Source organism: Talpa europaea (assembly GCF_964194135.1).
Source record: "Talpa europaea genome assembly, chromosome: 14".
In the NCBI taxonomy this organism is placed as follows: Eukaryota; Metazoa; Chordata; class Mammalia; order Eulipotyphla; family Talpidae; genus Talpa; species Talpa europaea.
The window spans coordinates 47651726-47671023 of NC_140082.1; the positions used below are offsets into that span (position 1 = coordinate 47651726).

The 19298-nt window shown below is 39.0% G+C and overlaps 1 protein-coding gene across 1 annotated transcript; it reads left to right on the forward strand.

Annotated features, from left to right (window-relative positions):
* Positions 1-13235: 13235 nt before the first annotated feature.
* On the forward strand, positions 13236-19068 carry COA6 (cytochrome c oxidase assembly factor 6; the record flags this gene model as incomplete). The annotated part of the gene is made up of 2 exons (XM_084254474.1): positions 13236-13388; positions 18973-19068. The coding sequence occupies exons 1-2, from the start codon at positions 13245-13247 to the stop codon at positions 19066-19068; spliced, it is 240 nt and encodes a 79-aa protein (XP_084110600.1). The 5' UTR covers positions 13236-13244.
* Positions 19069-19298: the final 230 nt, after the last annotated feature.

Sequence of the window (19298 nt, forward strand, 5' to 3'; positions counted from 1 at the left end):
TCTATCAGTAAATGCAGAAAAAGCATTTGACAAAATCTAACACCCATTTTTGGTTTTTGTTTTCTTTTTTATTTTTTTTTAAGATTTATGCATTTATGCATATAAGAACTGGGGTACAGGCCAGAGGTGTGGGGGGGGGGGTGAGAGGATTCATCAGAGACAGTGGGGAACAGAACAGGCAGACTGATGAAATACATTGCTGAGGGAAGCAGCAGGTGAGACAGGAGGGGTCTGTTGTGCCATGTGAGTAGCTCACTGGCGGGCTGGGGTTTGAACTCCTGCAGCAGTGGCTGCAGATTGCCTCATAGGTCTGTGTCTTAACCCCTTGAGCCACCAGGGAGGCTCCTAATACTCATTTTTGATAAAAATTCTCATAAACTAAATAGTTGAACTTTCTCAACTGATAAAACAACCAAAAAACATACAACTAATATAATACTTAAATGCTAAAGAAACTTAAATATTTGCCACCAAGATCAGGTACAAAGCAAAAATGTCACCTCTAATCACTTCTTTTCAATGTTGTAATGGAAGTCCTTGCTACAGAAATAAGCTAGAAAAGGAAATAAAAGTTAAACAGATTTGATGGAAGACATAAAATCCATCTTTGTTCACATATGATAATCTAACAGAAATTTTTTAAAAAATTAACCAAGAAATCCTCATGAAACTAATGAGAATAGCAAGGTTGAAGAATCCATGGTTAATTTATGAAAGTTAGTTGCTTTGTTATTGTGGAAAGTTAGTTTCACAATAAGCAAGTGGAATTTGAGTAAAAAACACGATTTACATTGGTGTTATTTACAATGGTGCTATTTACATTAGCACCATTCCCACCAAGCAAAATAGTTAGATGTAAATGTAATGAAATATGGATAAGATCTCTATGAGGAAAACTATAAAACTCAGATACATGAAATGAAAGAACTAAATAAAGGGAGATATTGTTGATATTTATGGATAGTAAGATTCAATAGTGTCAAGATGACAATTTTTCCCAACTTGATCTATAGATACAATCCAATTACAATAAAAATCCTTTAACCTTTACAAAGTATATTATCTGGTAAAACTTGAATAAATAGGAGTTGGGAGAATATCCTAATAGGAATATTGTGTTTTATAGTTGATATGTGGGAGCAATTCATGTGCCGCCTTTTAGAATCTTGACTGTCAGCAAAAGTGGAGTTAACAGAAACAAGTGAGCAGATATGACATCTAGGCCAACCAGTATGAGTGTAAAGCTGTAGGAGAGGATGCTGGCAGAACTCAGCCAGTGCAAGATGGGAAGGGAAGAGTCCCCCAACTCTGGTAGCTGAGCTGCCCTTTTGGTAGAAAAGTATGTGCCAGCTTCATGGAAGAGATAGCTGACCTTAAGATTAGCTCCCATTGCTTGTATTCCATACTGTCTGAGTAACCTGATAATAACCTAGTTTTCCTTGTACTGCCTCTAGAAAAAAATGAGCTGTTTCTGCTGACAGAGGTCATTCAGTATACATGGTGAAAGTTAAAAATATTCCTAAAAAATATAAAAAACTGCTGGTTTATATTGTGAAAAATCCCAGCAATTTGCATTATGTATATTGAAAAACTGATTTTATAGTGTACATGGAGAGTAAAAAGACCCAGAATACCAACAAAATTTTGGAGAACAAAATTGGAGAGCGGACATTGCCCAACTTCAAGACTTGTAAGAGACTGTGGTAACAATGAAAAAATAGGAAAATAGATCAATAGAAAGCCCTCAAATAGATTTATTTATAGAAATAATTAAACTGATCTTTCACAAAGGAGCAAAGACAACACAATGGAACAAACATAATCTCTTCAACAAATTGTACAGAAACAACTGGACATCTATATGCAAAAACATGAATGTAGATATAGACCTTATACCAATCATAAAAAACTTAAAATGGATCATAGATAAAAATATAAAACACAAAAAGTATAAAACTTATGGGGCAGGGCAGGAATACTGAGTCTAGATAACAGATGAAGTTTCATTTATAGAAAGAAACTAGGCAAATAAAAGCTGCAATTTAAAACATACACAGGGGAAGGTCTTATCAAGAATAGGAGCCATTTCCCTCTAAATAGCTGCAGAGAAATCCTGAGCTATAATTAAAACATGAAGGGGGCAGTGCTGGGCATTACTTAGGCATACAGCTAGATCAGGAGAAGACAGGCAGCTGCAGCATGTAATCCTGGGGTTAAATCCTAGAATGCTTGATTACCACAAGGATTATCCTGCCTGGGAAGGTTTGTTTGAATATTTGAGCATGTTTTTGAGATGGTAAGGAGAACCCAGCTAAGATGAGAGAACTCTGGGCTCCCTAGACCCATAAAGGAATTGATGCAAGTGATTCTTGTGTATGGTGATTTTCTCTGAAGAGAAAGTCCTGAGATAAGACTCCTACCTAGTCAGTCTGGGAAAGACCCCAAAATAAGGAAGGCAATCACCCACACATCCCACACAGTTATAAATCCTTTCTTTCCCCTCACTTAAAAGAAATAGGTCACCAACTAAAACATAATGGAACAATGAAAAATACGAACAGATAAACTATAAGATTCACCAAGAATATAAGTAAAATCAACTCTGTGAATGAAGATATGAAATACCAAATCAAAAGTGTTACAGACTCACTTCCATGAAGGGGAGGTGTCCATTTTCCTCACCCCACCCCCCCCACTTAAACGCAGCTGCCTTGGACAACAGGTCCCAGTGTGCCATGAACTAGTTCTTCTGAGTGGGGATGCTATTGGGAACCAGGGATGGAGTTCAGTGGCCAGGTGAAATTACATAACCTGTAAGGCAGGTGGGATTGGGGGCTTTTGTTTTTCTGACTTTCACTTGTACCCAAGGACTTAGAGAAGATATGGAAGGAGACACAGAGAGGAAAGGCACATTGAGATACTAGGAAAAGCCATGTGGTTAAGAGACACATGGAGAGGATCCTCCTAGTCCTTGGCAGAGACAATGGCAGCCATTATCTTGATTTGCACTTGATTTTTACATTTTCTTTTTCTCCTTTTGTTCCAGCTTTCGGGGACCTGTCTCACCCCTAAGGTACCAGAAGATACCTTAGATTTGTGGCAAGCTTTTAGGTCTCAGTGGCCCTACTTCAGGCCAACCCTGTTTGTGGATTTGTCCATGAGGGGATGGGCAATTTGTGGGGAAGAGGTTTATTGGGAAACTATTATTAGGAATATCCTCTCTTCTCTTCCCTCTTTATGCACACTGTAGAGATCTTTAACACTAAGTCTGCTTCCTTTGCCTTTATACAGTGGATGGCTAGACCCCTTAAATGTGGGATTCCTGGATGCCCCTCGTTCATTGTCTAACAAAAGTACTGTCACCTAAGGGAAAAGAGTAAGTTGAATGAAATAAGAAGACTTTAAAATAAGGTATGATTAATATTTTCAGAGGATTGCATAAAATAAGAACAGGTTGTTGAATCATATGGGATCCAGCTCTAAGCTCTGGGACTCTAAATGTCAGCTCTCGTGTTTGGGTCTAGACCTGTGAAACAGATGATGACTGTATCCAAATACCATGAAAGTTTTGTGTTGTATCCATGGCAGAAGTGCTTACTTAGCAAGAGAAAAAATTAACCTGTGAAATCCTTCTCAGGTACCATGAATCCATCCTCGTATTACAAAATACCTTTTACCAGGAGTGGCAAGCATTCATTTGTGTTCCCATTCTTGGTTCTGAAGGGACAGGTTTCCTTGCTATTTGAAAGTACATATGAAGGCAAGAAAAATGTATTTTGTAGAGTGTATTTACTTTTGTTAAATTACTTTTTTAATCAAATAATGCTTATCCATTGATAAGGTCTGATTATTCTTGTCCCCCCAAAATGTAAATGCTAAAATCATAGGTGATGGCATCCTCTGGAGTGAAATCCTTAAGGAGGTGGGGTCTTTGGAAGATGAGGAGGTCATGAGTCGAGCCTTTAGAGTGGGATTAGTGCCCTTATATTAGAGCCATTAGTCCCACATGGCTCACTAGCCCCTTCTGCCACGCGATGATACAAGGAATATGTGATCAGAAAAGAAATTTCACCAACCATGCTGGCCCCCAATGTTGAACTTCTAGCTTACAAAGTGGTGACTCCCAAACATATGCTTAACTTAATTCAGTTATCTTTGACATTTTGATGAATTTTAGTCACCTAAAAATCCATACCTATAAGCATGTTTTAAATGTTTGCCATAATGAAGGTATACTGTCAAGGTAAAGAACAAAATATATTTTTCTTTTAACTTGATTCATAAGTTTTAAACATTGAGCATATGGTTCATGGGCTTCTATTTGCCCCAAAGTACTAAAAGCTGTCCTGGACAGGCAGCAATATTGCTTAATTTATAGTACCCAACTAGCTAATAAAGGAAAACAGGCTAGTTATTATAGCAGAATTTTTTTTACTCTAACACATCCATTTTGTTTCCACATTATACCCTACAGTTGATGGTGCTAACAGTTGTCACTGCCTAGATTCTACTCAAATAAGGTCATCCTGCCTGAGTGTACATACATTCTCAAAGCTCTAGCGTCCTAGTTTGCAGGTGTCAGTGGCCCAGAAGAAAATCTGGAGATCAAAAGGGATCAAAACATTAAGGGACGTGCAAGGGGAAGGGGCAGCACCAGAGTTTTCAGTAACATTCCCATAATAGGAGTGAAAAGTAGGCTCCTTATACCTATTTACAAAGTTAGCTGATTTGCTCAGCAGTAATAGTTTTTAGCACTTCTGTGGACCTGAGAAGAAAAGCCAAGAGGAGGGGAGTGGAGAAGAGAAGAGCTGTTTGAAGTGCTTAGTGGCATAGACTATATTGTACAATGGGTGGAAAAACAGTCATTGGTGACTGAGTCAAAGTGTTTCTAGTCAAAGGACTAGAAATCTAAATGTAAAGAAGTTTTAGGTCTTGATCAACTTGTTTTATTTCCCTTGTTATGTCTAGGTGATATGATTTTAAAAATTCATTCCAAAATATGTCTATTTGAGTTTTAATACATTGAAGATGAGACTTCTAGGTAATGAAAAAGCATTGCTATCTTTTAATTGGCAGTGCTTTTTCCTTTCTTAATGGTACAAAAGACATGGTACAAATTATAATCAATACATCCTATACTTGAGGAAACACAGTAATTAATATTCTCTGTAAAGGACTTCTCTCCTTTAAGGCCAAGATCAAGTAACTGTTAACATACAGTGATATTAATAATGAAAATTTACCTTTTCCTTTTTCCTATAATACTTATCTAATATACTATATATAAGATTTTTTAATGTTTATTGTTTTTCTCCCCGCCAGGATGCACATTCACTAGGACAGGAATTTTCATTTATATTGTTCTCTAATGTCTCCGTTACAGACATATCTCTGCGAAAAGGGGAGGAGGGCCTCCCCTGGTGATGCAGGAGGTTGAACACAGCGCCGTGAAGCTGTCCACAGCCTCTGCAGTGTGGGTTTCATCCCCACCAGCCTCGGAGCAACCCACATGGTGAGCAGACCTCTCCTGCCGTGCCCGCTGCTCCCCTCAGCAGTGCGTTTCGTCAGTCTGCCTGTTCTGTTCCCTGCTCTGTCTCTGGTGAATCTTCTCACCCTTTTGTGCATCTGGCCTGTACCCCGGTTCTTGTATAAATAAATAAATCAATCTTAAAAAAAAAAAAAAGAAAAGGGAAGGAGCACTGAAAGGTTGCCATTTTCCCTGCTCCATCTTACATGCAGCCACTTAAATTACAAGTCCCAGCATAACATGAATCAGACTTCCTGAGCGGGGCCAGCTGGGAAGGAGCAAGGTATGTATGAAGGGAGAAGACAGGGAAGGAGAACATGGAGGAGAGACATGTAGAGAAGAGATATCTGGGAGAGATATGTGGGTGAGAGACATGTGAGAAGGTTGCTTCTGACCCTTGGCAGCCACAGGAGCCAGGCTCATGATGTGGTCTATTTTTATTTTTTTTTTTAAAGATTTATTTATACAAGCACTGGGTACAGTCAGAAGCGCTGGAGGGTGAGAGAATTCACCAGAGCCAGAGCGGGGAGCAGAGCAGGCAGACTGAAGTACACTGCTGAGGGGAGCAGCAGGCAACAGGGGAGATCTGCACACCATGTGGGACCCTTGCCAGGAGGCTGGGGATGGAACCGGCGCTGCAGAGGCAGACAGCTTCACAACCCAGCACTCAACCGCTGCGCCACCAGGGAGGCCCTATTTTGAATTTTGAGTCTCTCCTTTTAGGTAAGTATGGAACTTACCTAACCCCTTTCTTGTGAGTTCCTGTCAACAAATACCTTAGACTTCTAGAAAGTTTTCAGATCTCAGTGGCCCTGCTTCATGAGAAGATGGGTCATTGGGGAGTTTTATGGAGAAACTGTTATTTGAAATCCTTTCTCTCTCTCTGCACACAAATTTTATTAAAAGTCATCCACACTAAGAGTCTGCTTCCTTAGCCTATGTACATATGGATGGCCAGTCCCCTTTTAGAGCATGCACCCCTTAACAATTTAGGATCCCTGAGTACCCCTCAGTCATATGCTAACATCACAAGTCCCTAGAATAGTGTCTGGCACATAGTAAGTTCTGGAAAAATATTTGTTGAATGAATGAAAGAAATCTTTTTATATGCTACTCACTGTTCCAAGTCCTTTGCATGGATTATTTTATTTAACTGTCACAACACACCTAAGGTAGATCTTCATATCATTCACATTCTCAGCTGGGCAAGCTGATGTATATAGAAGTTCAATAACCTGCCTTAGGTCACAAAGCTGAACATCAGGAGAGGTAGGATTCAAGCCCAGTCTGGATTCAGAACTTAAACACATCCATTGTATTCTGCTACTTCTAATACTGCTTTTGTTTCTCTTCTTTATTTTCCTTGTCAAACTCCTGTTGTGGGCTCCCACCATATTGGATGCATGCCTCTCTCAGAGTTCTTATCATTTATTTGAGAATAATATGGTCAGTGTTCTCAACTGGACCGAGCTTCTCAAGGATGGGGACCTGCTCTTATTCATCTTTATGTCTCCAAGCCCTAGCTCAGTGCTTGGCACTGTGCAGATGCTTAATGTCTGTGAAAAGAGTTGGCCATGTAAATATAGAGTAGAAAACATAAAAGGATTCAAAGGTTCCTAACTGGCAGGCAAAATTTGAAGAACAAATGAAAAGGCGCAGCTTTGAAGCTGTTGCTGAGAGAGAAAATTCTGAGCCCAGCTTTGAACTTATTGGATTGATGAGCTGACAAAAAGTGGAGATGTCCATTAGGGAGCTGGAAAGGAATGCTAGGACAAAGGTTCTTTCAGGACTAAGACACAGACTTGCAAATCTTTTTGGTAGAAGTGCTAACTGAAGTGATGAGAGCTCACCAAGGAAAACAGAATGCAGAGAAAAGAAAAAAGAAAGAAAAGACAGCTTCTTGGAAGATATCTATAGTTAATGGGAGGAAAAAGAAATTCAGAAGGATCTCTGCAGCAACATTGAAGTCAAAGGAACCTCTCCTGTTTGTGTCCTTGAGTAGGTGTCTGTGATAACTGCTTTGTAACACAGCACAGATTATAAATAAAAGTCTGTGGGCAGCAATAGAAAAACAACACATACGTTTTCAGTGCTACTGGGTCTGTCTGGCCCTGCCCACCAGTGGTTTTGGGATCTTCTTAGTTCAGACTAAAGAACACCCACATGAAATTTCCTCTGGATGGCAACAGCCAGCACAACATGTCTTCCACCTCTTCACACTGACTGCTCTTCGCCTCCTCTCTCCTCCAAACATAGGCTGGGAGATTACACCCCCTTTATGTCAAAACAGTACATGTGAAATCAGCTTATGGCACCCACATCCTTTTATTTGCCCATAGTCTTCAAGATTCTGTGAGGTGAATTTGGTTTTTGCAATTCTTACCCTGTATTATTATTGTTTGCTTATCAACACCTCAAAATTTCTCTTCTAGTTGTTTTTGTTTTGTTGGATAAACCAGTGTTTCTCAATTAGCGAACCACAGACTTCCTTGGAGGTAAGAGTAGGGGACCATTCTTGCAATTCATTGAACCTCTTTGGTGATTCTTTCCTAGTCTAAGCCTTAGGCCCACAACACTAGCCTATAGGAATTGGTTAGCTGCATAAAGTAGCAGAGAGCACTAGATTACTGGCTTTTGATATAGAAGAATATAAAAGATATTCCTGTGCCTCTGAATCACATACAATGTTATAAGCCAATGTTACTGCAATGGCATCTTTACTTTAGTAATCATACCATTAACGTTCTGTATGACCATTATTTTTACCTTTCTGTGAATAAAACATACTAATGATGATCTTCCTCAAACTATTACTCTATTTGTTTAAAAAATGAACATAGCATTCATACATAACTATGAAAAGACATACTTACATAGATTATTTAAAGAATCATTATAATACAAATTCCCAGGTCCAAAAATAGAACATGATCAGTATGCTCTACCTACCCTTTCTAATAATATCCTATTTCTCTTTTCTTAATAATTTTGTTATTCATGTATGTAGCCTAAACAGAACAGCTGAATTTTGCAAGATTTTGAATATAAATGGAAATGCATGGTATCTATTCTTTTACTCAATATTGAAAATCAGCATGTTATTGTAATGTATAGTGGCTACACTTAGCTCCTTTTTATTGCTGTATCATACTTCACAGTACACCAATACATAATTTACACATTCTATTTTGATATGTTTCAATTGTATGCTGTTTTAGCTGTTACAAAAATGTACAAGAATCTGTAGAATAGAATTGCTGAGTCAAGGTGAATGTGTATCTTCAACTTTACTGGAAATGCAACACTATATCCAAAGCAATCATACTATCAGTATAAGGATTCTCCTTACTTCATCTGTGTTACTATCAGATTTTTTAGTAATTCTTTGGACTGATGGGTGTCTAAAGTATTGCACTGAGCTTTTCATATTTCTGTGTTTACTAAAAAGGATATGCATATTTTCTTATATTGGTCACATGTATTTCCTCTTTGGTGCATGTCTATCTTCAAAACTAGATTGTCTATTTCTTATGGATGGGTAAGTGTTCTTTCTATATTCTGAGTAACAGTTCTTTGTTACCTGTTTCAAAAATTTCTTTCCCCACATTGTGATTTTATCTTTTCCACTCATGCTAGGGGGTAAAGAGGTAAAGAAAATCCTTGGTTTTATGGTAGTTGAATTTATTGGTCTTTCCCTCTATGACTAAAAAAGATTCTTCTCAACTCCAAAGCCATAAAAATATTTTTCCATACAGATCCATATAATTAGCTGAAATCTTTGGATTTAGATGTGCTTTGGAACACGCACATTTTTTGAATATCAGAAAAGCACTATGGAACATATATTATGTACTACTGTAAGAACTGGGATAGCACCAGTAATCACACACTGATATTTCTAGAGAAAAACAATCACCTAAGTGATCTACAAAGGATTATTGTGTCACTAAGTCACTTTTTCACCAAATGAGTTCTAAGGAGCTTGATATTTCAGAGATTTAAGGATTTTTCAATTAGTGCAAAAGTTATGGCTTCATACAATAAAAATGGGATTATTTCAAAGCTTGGATAAACTTGTTGGTGGAAGAAATAGGCTGGAATATGTGTGTGACGATTCTTTACTATGCATTCAAAATAATGGTTTAGGATTATTCGTATTTTCTACTGTTGACTCAGCTAATTGTGATTTTCTCACAATGTGTATATTCATCAAAATTGTATTTGCGGGGCCTCCCCTGGTGGCGCAGCAGTTGAGCACTGGGCTGCGAAGCTGCCCTCAGCCTCTGCAGCGCCAGTTCGATCCCCGGCCACCGGCGAGGGTCCCACTTGGCTCTTACCTCTCCTGCCATGCCCACTGCTCCCCTCAGCAGTGTATTTCTTCAGTCTGCCTGTTCTGCTCCCTGCTCTGGCTCTGGTGAATTCTCTCACCCTCCCACACTTCTGACTGTATCCAGTGCTTATATAAATAAATAAATAAATCTTTTTAAAAAATTGTATTTGCATTAAATTGTTTTGTTTAACAGATGTTTTAACTTTTTTGATGTCTATAGTGTTCATTAGTAAATGTTTATTAACATCTCTGCTTTTTTGCTCAATACTATCAGATACTCATCAATTTTATTGATGAGTCTTTTCCGCAAAAGTTAACTTTTGGATATTAGGAATCTAATAAATGCAATGTTATATTACTGAATTGGCTCGAACACTAGCTTGTTTCCAGATTTCCATAGTGGATTGCTTTCACTGTGGACAATTATGAGCTACCAATTTGATGTTATTGACCATGAAGCTAGGAAGAGGTGAATATAACTGGTTCTCTTAAAATGGTTCTCAAACTAGTTCTCTTAAACTAGTTTGTTTCTCTTTGATTCATTTCAGTCCTTAACATTATTCCCCTCTTTTTACATTAATTTTCTTTTCTTTCTTGATTTATTGCAAAGGGGTATCTAGCTAAAGCCCCTTAAGACTCTTTTTCTAACATACTTAAGTAAGGTTATAAATTTCCCTCTAGGTACTGCATTAGATCAAGTCCACAAGGGTTGCTATTACATTGGCTCTGCTCAAAATATTTTCTCATCATGACTTTTTTAAAGATTTATTATTTTTATTTATTTATGCATACAAGAACTGGGGTGTAGGCCGGAGGTACAGCAGGTGATTCACCAGAGACAGAGTGGGGAGCAGCACAGCCAGATCATCATGATTTTTTCTTTGACCACAAGTTATATGGACTAGTTTTGATAGTTATTTAATGATTTTTAGTTAGTTGTATTGTAGTTTTAAAAATGTGAATGATGTCAGTCTTTAAAATCTGTTGAGAGCTGCTTTATAGCTATATGCGGAATTTTGGTAATATATTTGATCTCATAGAAATGTACATTATGATTTTGGTTGTGTTGTTCTACATATATTGAGTCAAATTTGTAAATCACATTACTCAAATTTTTTACATCCTTTTTGACTTTTCTTTTGCTTCTCTTAATCACTGCTGAAACTTTGTTAAAATCATCCAACATGACCATTTTTTTGATAAGTCAATTTTCACTTTGTATTATATATATATTTGTATCTTACATATATTTACCATTAAGTAAACAAAAATATATTTACCATTAAGTAAATATATGTAACTACCATTAAGTACACGTAAACTTAAGTTAAAAATATACTTAAGTATATTTCTTTTTTCAACTCAGATGTCATCTAAGACTCTTGACTATACTTAAAAGATAATATTTTTATAAAGAAAATACACTTCCCTTGACATATATAGATACAAAGAAATGGGTGACTCTGGTAAAACTAAAGTAACCCACTATAAGTAACTCTTACCGAAATACTTCCCATATTGTAGAACATATGTTTGGTGGTACTGAGTTTCACATAACCACCCTGAGAATGTGTATATTAAAATTGGAAAGGATCAAACACTAGCTGAATACAGAACTGTGAATTGCTTATGAGTTTTATAAGCACTTAGAACTTCAAAAGAACTTGATGATGGAGCAGATGGAATCTGTTAAGAGAACCAGATGCCACAAGACTAATTGACCTTTATTAGAAACGTGCTTTTAAATAAAAATTCTGAGATAGAACTCATTTGTATATTAAAATTTGAATTCTTTCAAAGTACACGGAGCAGCTCTTTTTCGTCCCTTTTAAAAATACCTTGGTGTTTGGGCAGTAAAAAAGCAGAAATAAGATTAAATCAATAATGCAAATATTAATTTACCTCACTCTCCTACCAATTCATACTAGGTCCTGCAAATTTCAGCTCCAAGACCACAGATTCTAGCTGTAAACTCTATAATGAGGCTCACCTTTTCATTCCACAAACAATGACATCGCAGCAGAACGAAACTGAGTTCAAATACTCTTTGACTAGGTGTCTCCAAAATCCAACTAAAAAGATCTCTTCCATCCAAAAAGAAAAGCTCTAGCGATCAAGGTGAGGTGATGGTGCAAAAAGTACCAGATTAAGGCTCAAGGAGGGGCCTGGGAGATGGGCCTCTTGGGTTCTCATTTAGTCAGTCATTTGTCCTGTCACCCGCCTCTCTTTGGGGCGTTTCATTCATTCTTTTTTTCTTTTCCCTATTAATTTCGGAAGCGAGGAGTTAAGCCCACAAGGCTCTTTGAAGCTTCGTCCAACTATCATGCCACAGGTGGGAAACTGCAACACAAAGCCGCTTTGTCGGCAAATAACCTTTCTGGAAAGATCGCTGGGCAACAGCTATCTATGGAATCCTAGATTCACGTAAGGGGCACAGCTCGTCAGAATTGTGAACAAACAGCGGGAAGAGAGGTACGAAGCCACTCATGAGACCAATTGCGCTCTGAGAACCGGCCAGAAACCACTCACGCCCCACGTGACTGCCACAGGCCCCGCCCCCTCGCGGCACAGACCCGGAAGTCACCCCACAGGTAGGCGAGCGGGACCGGAAGTCCCGCCCCCTCGCGCTGCAAACGGTAACTCGCAAGGGTCAGTCCAAGGCCGGCGAATTCTCCGCGAGAATTGTTTCCTGGGGGGTTCTGGGGTTTGCGCCGCAGGGCCGCGAGCTAGCAGGCGACCCTGCGGCGCCAGTGTCAGCCCGGCGTCCTGCCTTCCTAATTTAGGGCTGCTTGACCTTTTCCTTCCGTCGGTCCCTGGGGGAACCCGGCTCTGGGCTGGCGGCGAGTTGGGCTTGCTGGTGGGTCCAAAGGGGCGCGCGTGGAGTATGGACACGGGAGGTCGCTGACTCCTTTAGCCCCGCGTTTCTCTTCTGCAAAACTGGGTTTCATTCCTTGCTCTGCTAGGTAATTTTACACCCCCGCCCCCCTCCATGCAGTTGTTTGTATAGTATGATGGGTCCAACAGCAAACCCTGGGAATAGGGCAGTATGCCCCAACCTCCTTACCCGCGGGGAAAGCGCAGAGAATAAATGAAATTCTCCAGGGGACAGGCTGTGTGAGAGAGCCGGGAGTCTAACTCGGGCGCTCTGTGACCAGATTGCTAATCCAGGGTTGATTAAGGTACATGAGATACACTTCAAAAGCTAGTGTTCTTGTGAATTTAGAATTGATTACCTTAAGCTCAAATTAAAATCTCGAGGCTAAAGTTTAAGAAGAGGAATGTTAGGAGGAAGAACAGTGTTTTTTTCTTTGCCTTGCCGTCTCTCAGATTACAGGTTCCTTGTTAATGTCAAATGTCACTTTGGCCCACAGATTGAGCCCACTAGCCATGGCAGCCCCATCTATGAAAGAAAGGGAGGTTTGCTGGGGAGCCCGGGATGAGTACTGGAAGTGTTTAGATGAGAACAGAGAGGACTCTTCTCAATGCAAGAAGTTAAGAAGCTCGTTTGAGTCAAGTTGTCCTCAGCAGTGGGTAAGTCACATTTGGATGTGTTTCTGTTCACTGTTAAAATACGGAGCGCTTACAGCCTGAGTAAATAAAGCTAGGAAATAAAGCACCACTTGAGGCATGTCAAATCAAGTTTCTGTGAGCAACAGAGAAAACCTTGCCTGTTGCTTGTTTTATGTACTTGTATCCAGAGTTCAGAAATATTTGCTCTGTATTGGTCGGGAAAGGGCAGAACAATTCTAAGTCAGGTCCAGCTGGGCTGGTTGGTGTGAGACTGGAACCTGGATTTATCTGTGCTTTATCATGTATCAGGCTGCTCTTAGTATGGCAAGTAGTTTGAGAACAGATACTTTTACAAATGAAGTGGGCTGGGCTTTCATCTTCATCACTCATGCTCCCACTCCCATAGCCCCATAACTACTCATAACTACTACTCCTACTTCTACTCGTAACTCTTACACCTCAGATTTCTAAATCTGAGGCTTACATGAAACCACAATAAGGATATGATAGAGGGTGGGGCTCCTGTTAGAGGGGGTAATGAGCTGGAAACGAATGCTGGGAATAGAAATACCTTTAGATTTTGAACTCCTCTTTTGGAAAACCAGCCACCCACCTATCTCCTATCTCAGCCATAAAGGTCTAATGTCTGACTTCACATATAATTTGAAAACTGATAAATGTGGGATCTTATGATTGGATTAATGATTTAAGCAAAAACATTTATACATCTTTCCCATTAGATAGATGCATTGAAAGTAACTCTTGGTTTAAGAAGTAGGTGGAAAATGTGGGAGATTGTGCTGACATCAAACATAATTCCTTTAAGATCGTGATACCACTACTGCTGTGTTGCCTGTGTTTTCCCCTCCTTGACCTTCTAATTCTGCTCTCTGGCGCCTTGGTCAGTGAGAGCAGTGTGGGCCTAAGAGCAGGGAAGGGCTTGGGGCTATGTGAGTGATGAAGATGAAAGGCCAGCCTTTGAGGTTAGATATGACCAGTGTCTTGGCAGTTTCCAGCCCCCTCCCAACAACCCCCTCCCACCAGCCCCCTCCCACCAACCCCACACACATTTTTTTTTTTTCAAGGAGAATCTTGTCACTATTAGACCTGTCTTTTGACAACCTAACCATGATTTTCCACCTGGACTGCAAGTCAGAATCCTGTGATTTTTTTTTTTTTTTTAATAGCTATGTCCCAGACCGCACCTCAGATCTATTAATTTTCTGGAAATAGAACCCAAGCTTCTTTTGAAAGGGCTGTGGCTCTACAAGTGATTCTGGTGTGTAACCATGGTTAGGGATTACTGTCTTAACCCCTCTGGTAAGTCACACTTAGTTCTCTTTCTATCCTCTCGCAACTCTCTAAAACCGCTGCTTTTTCTCCAACCAGCAGCTAATACATTGGTCCCACTCCCCTACTTTCAGGGTAACTTCCATTCTCTGCATCATAAAATGGTGTTTTACAGTTGCTTCTTTCTTCTATGTCTCTTCTATTCATCCACAGGCTGAGTGCCATGTCACAGGTCTACCCTTGCCAGGTCATTGTGTCTCAGTCACAGCTACCAGGTATATGCTCTAAGCACTCCAAAGGTGTCATCTCTCTCATTCTCACAATAACTCTAAATACCCAATTTTACAGATGAGGACACAGATACATTAAGATGAAGTCACTTTTAAGTGCAGAGCCTGGATTTGAGCTGGGTAGTCTGAGTGCAGACCCCATGCCCTTCCCTACTCCACACACTTCTTCCTGTGCCTGTCATGCAAGAGAAGGATACATGATAATACCTTGCACAAGTCTCATGTTGTTCTAGAAACTTAGTCATAATTCAAGTGTATATAAATACAAAAACCTTTTCTCATTTGGGCTTTTACAATCCACTTTCCCCCTACAATCCTTTTTCCCCTTCATTTCTAGCAGCCACTGCTGCTTGGAGTGCTTTCCTATGTGTTAAATGCCAGTACTCTTTAGAGTCCCCTTTGCTGCTACAAACTCTCCCAGTACAGTCTTGTCTACAGCCATGGTGTCAAGCACTACTTATGTGCTAATGCGCAAACTGTCACTTTCAGCCTGGCCCTTTTCTCCAACCTCAGAAGAAGTGCCTGTTGAGCTTTCTGTAGCTTTTAGTCTGAGTGATAAGAGGAAGCCATTGGAGTGCTTTGAGTTTGGTACTAAGGAGACAACTGAGGATGTAAGAGGGATGACTGTCAATTGAAAGGAGGTGACATCAGTGAGTTGTTGACACCAATGCAGGGCCCAAGAGGGACAGTGAACAGGTTGTGGGTAGAGGATGGGATGCTTGGACTTGGGGTTATGGTACAGCTGTGGTTGTTCGCCAGGGAAAAGTCTAGGCTTTGATCCTCAGAGTAAGGTAAATTGAAGGGCAAGATCATTCAAAGGTCAAAGAACTGAGGGGCCAAAGTATCAGGATAGTGAAATCACCCAGGAATTAGGTAATCATGAATACTGTTGAAGAAAATGACAGTGACCTGTAAAGTTATGGATGATTCCAACAAAGGAAAGTGAGTGCTGCACTGGCATATCCTAATTGGCATCTGCCACATTTGACAAGGATAATTGCTTTCCCATTTAAAACTCTTTTCTTCTATAGCACTACACTTTCTTCTTCCCTAACCGAATTTTCTCAGTCCACTCCCTCAGTCCTTTGCTCCTTTTTTTCCTGTGTGTTCTACTCAAGTATTACCTTGTTGTTGTCTTATCCAGTAATCATAGAATAAAAACAGAAAATTTTTTCCAGAAAAATGTGTGAGAGGTAAGTGGGAGGGGAAAGAAATGGGAGGACATTTGAGTGCATTCTGTGTAAGACTTTTGTTCTCATTAACTTTCATTTTCATTCAGTCTTGTGAAACCATTATATCTGTTTTATACAATAGGAACTAAATCTCAGGAAGGTGAAATACATTGTTCAAGAACATCTAATCAGTGAAGTAGTAGAGGGGGATTCAAATGTAGGCCTCTATGATTTCAAAGTTAGTCTTTTTTACTCAGCTGAAACCACAGCCAAAGAATAAAGATAAAAATAAAACCACCAAATAGAGGGCTATAATACAAATAGAGAGCTAAAAATACAAATTCGTTGCATAGTAAATATGCCACTCATCAGTCTAACCTGGATAAAGATCCTATTTCAAGTTTCCTATTCCTTCATCACTTAAGCAGCAGCAGGGTCTATCATCTAGCATCATTAAGCAGCAGCAGGTCTATCATTCTAGCATCATCCCAGTCTTTCCCAAGTAGAACAGCCATATATCTCAGATAAGATACTAGTTTCAGTTTCAGATGCTGTGTTTTCCCTATGCATCTTTGAAATGTCTTAAAAATTCCAATATTTTGACATTCACCCTATCACTCTTTGTCTCATTTAATAGTTTAGGGGATACCTGAATCATATATACAGTGTTTCTCAATTTATGCTTGATCCATTAGCCTTTTAGCGAAAGTGCCACGTATTGGGGGTCTTTAACTGTTAATTGAATGAGGAGGTGAATACTGGAGAGGAGAGCTTTTCAGGCAAAGTGTGGTGTATGTGCAAAGGCAATGGAAGCAAGATGCACAAGGAATCAGCACACTCAGGAAATTAGGACCTTTGCATGGCTAGCATTTCAGGAACAAGTAGTAAATTCAGAGAGGATGAACAGAGAGGCAGAGATAAAGTGAAAGCCCTTGTTTGTCTTACTGAGAAGTTTGAATGTTGGCCTTGAAGCCAACAGGAGTATAGTGAGGGATCTTTAAATAAGTAGGTGACATCACATTTAGGTTTTAAAAAGATTATAATTGGCAGTAGTGACACATGATTTAAGGAAGGTAGAGAAATCAGTTTAAGGGTCATTAAAACAATCCCAGTGAGAAATGGTTAGGTCTGCACTGTGTGACCAAGATGGGGGAGCAGATCACACATCTGAATGAATAATGATGCAGTCGTTGAATAGGTACTGAAAGAAGAGAAACACCTTTGGAGAGGCGCAAAGTCCCACACAGACTGGGGATGAAATGTCAGCAGGACCACTAAATGGAACTGCACATTAGGCAGTTCCAGACATGACTGGACATACAGAAGTCTATTAATTTGCCACAGAAATGTTAAGGATATTATCCACTTCCTCATGTGGCATCCTTTTTATATTATACCTGTCCTGGCACAGTCGTCCCAAGGGCGCCAGAGCTAAATCTGACCTCCAGATTTAAAAGCTGTTAACAGAGACCAACCACCAGAACTATGGGCATCTCACCAACCAAAGGAAAAGAATTATCAGAGGATTTGTGGGCAAGAGTAGAATTTAGGTAAAACTGAAATGAAGCAGTGCTTTGATATGCTCAAAAAAAAAAGCAGCATTGTGTATAAATAGGTCATCAGCTCTGGACTAAGGTGTGGACAAAGAGTCCTATTTTCTTTATAGATAAATGCTGAGTATCATGTTCAGAAATCTCTTATTTGAAGTCTGCACCTGGGATGGAAATCAAGGGTGCTCTCTGTAAGACTTTCTCAGATTCTCCAGGCAGACATGGGGTGTTTCATTTTTACCTGTGGAACTTCAAAGATGTTTCTGGTGGCCTATGATTTTAGAGCACATGGTGTTTTGGTAAATAAGAAAGCAGTCTTCACTCAAGGGGTGGATTAGAATATTCCATGGCTGTAGGGCAGTGTCCTCCCACTAAATGTTCACTTGGGGGGCTGACTCTGTCTCATCCACAACTAGAAAGGGGGCAGGGTAGAGTTCTACATTTTCATTTCAGAGTCTAAACTAATTTACATTTACTCAGGCTCCACTGAAATATTTAAGAATTAAATCCCTAAGAAAAACTTTTAACTAAATGCCCAGTGTTTTCTAACATGGTATTCTGCCTTTGCCTTGTCTGCAGGGCAGCTCAGATGTAGACATGAGGACAGTTTTGTGGTCAGCCTTGCTTTTCTCCTTCTGTGACTTTACAGTTTCAGGATATGGGGCTTTAGGATATTTCAAATCATCTATGGCAAGAGAAGGATATAAAAATTAAAATGAAGTCCCTTATTGAATTTTAAATTTAATTTTTAAATTTAATTTTAAATAAATTAAAATTTATTGAATTTTACCATCAGTGTATACTTTTTTGCTATGTGTTTATTGCCTTAAATGTATGTTTCTGGATGAGATAAAGTTGATATAAAAATTATGGCTTATGAGTGAGCAAAATTTATTGAACTTATAGTTGATAACAAAAACTTGTATCTTTAAACCATGAAGTCAGATGACCTGAGATCTCTGTCATCTCTGAACTAACTGAACTAACAACTCTCTGAACTAACACAACACGTTTCATATGTCCAAACACATGTATATTTCTTGAGGACAAGGTTTGTGGGTTATTCAGATTCTCAATAGGGTCTGAAATCCAAAACAGGTTAGCACTCAGTGGTTTACATCCTTGAGAGAGTTCTGTACATCTAGTGAACTGATTCAAAATGCTTCTAGAATACAATTGATATTCTCATACTTATTGCCACTTACATAATTTATATTGAATAATCTGCTATATTTGAATCTGTGCTTTTGTTTGTCTAAGCTATATAACTTAACTCTTATTTCAAAACCCTTTTTCTCAACAGATAAAATACTTTGATAAAAGAAGAGACTACTTAAAATTCAAAGAAAAATTTGAAGCAGGACAATTCCAACCTTCAAAAACAACTGCAAAATCCTAGGATATTCCTGTTTTTCAGAAAAGTTGAAGCTATTATTTCTGGACATTCAAAAATCTCCACTGACTTCAGGACAAGAGTACTGATGGTAAACATCAGTACTTTTTCCATATAAACAACACTTAAATAAAAATGATGAAGTAACAAAAAAGTCCATCATTCAAACTATGAAGAATTAAAATAAAGTAATATGAAATACTTAGTTGTAATTTAGTAAGAAGTCTGTATTTTAA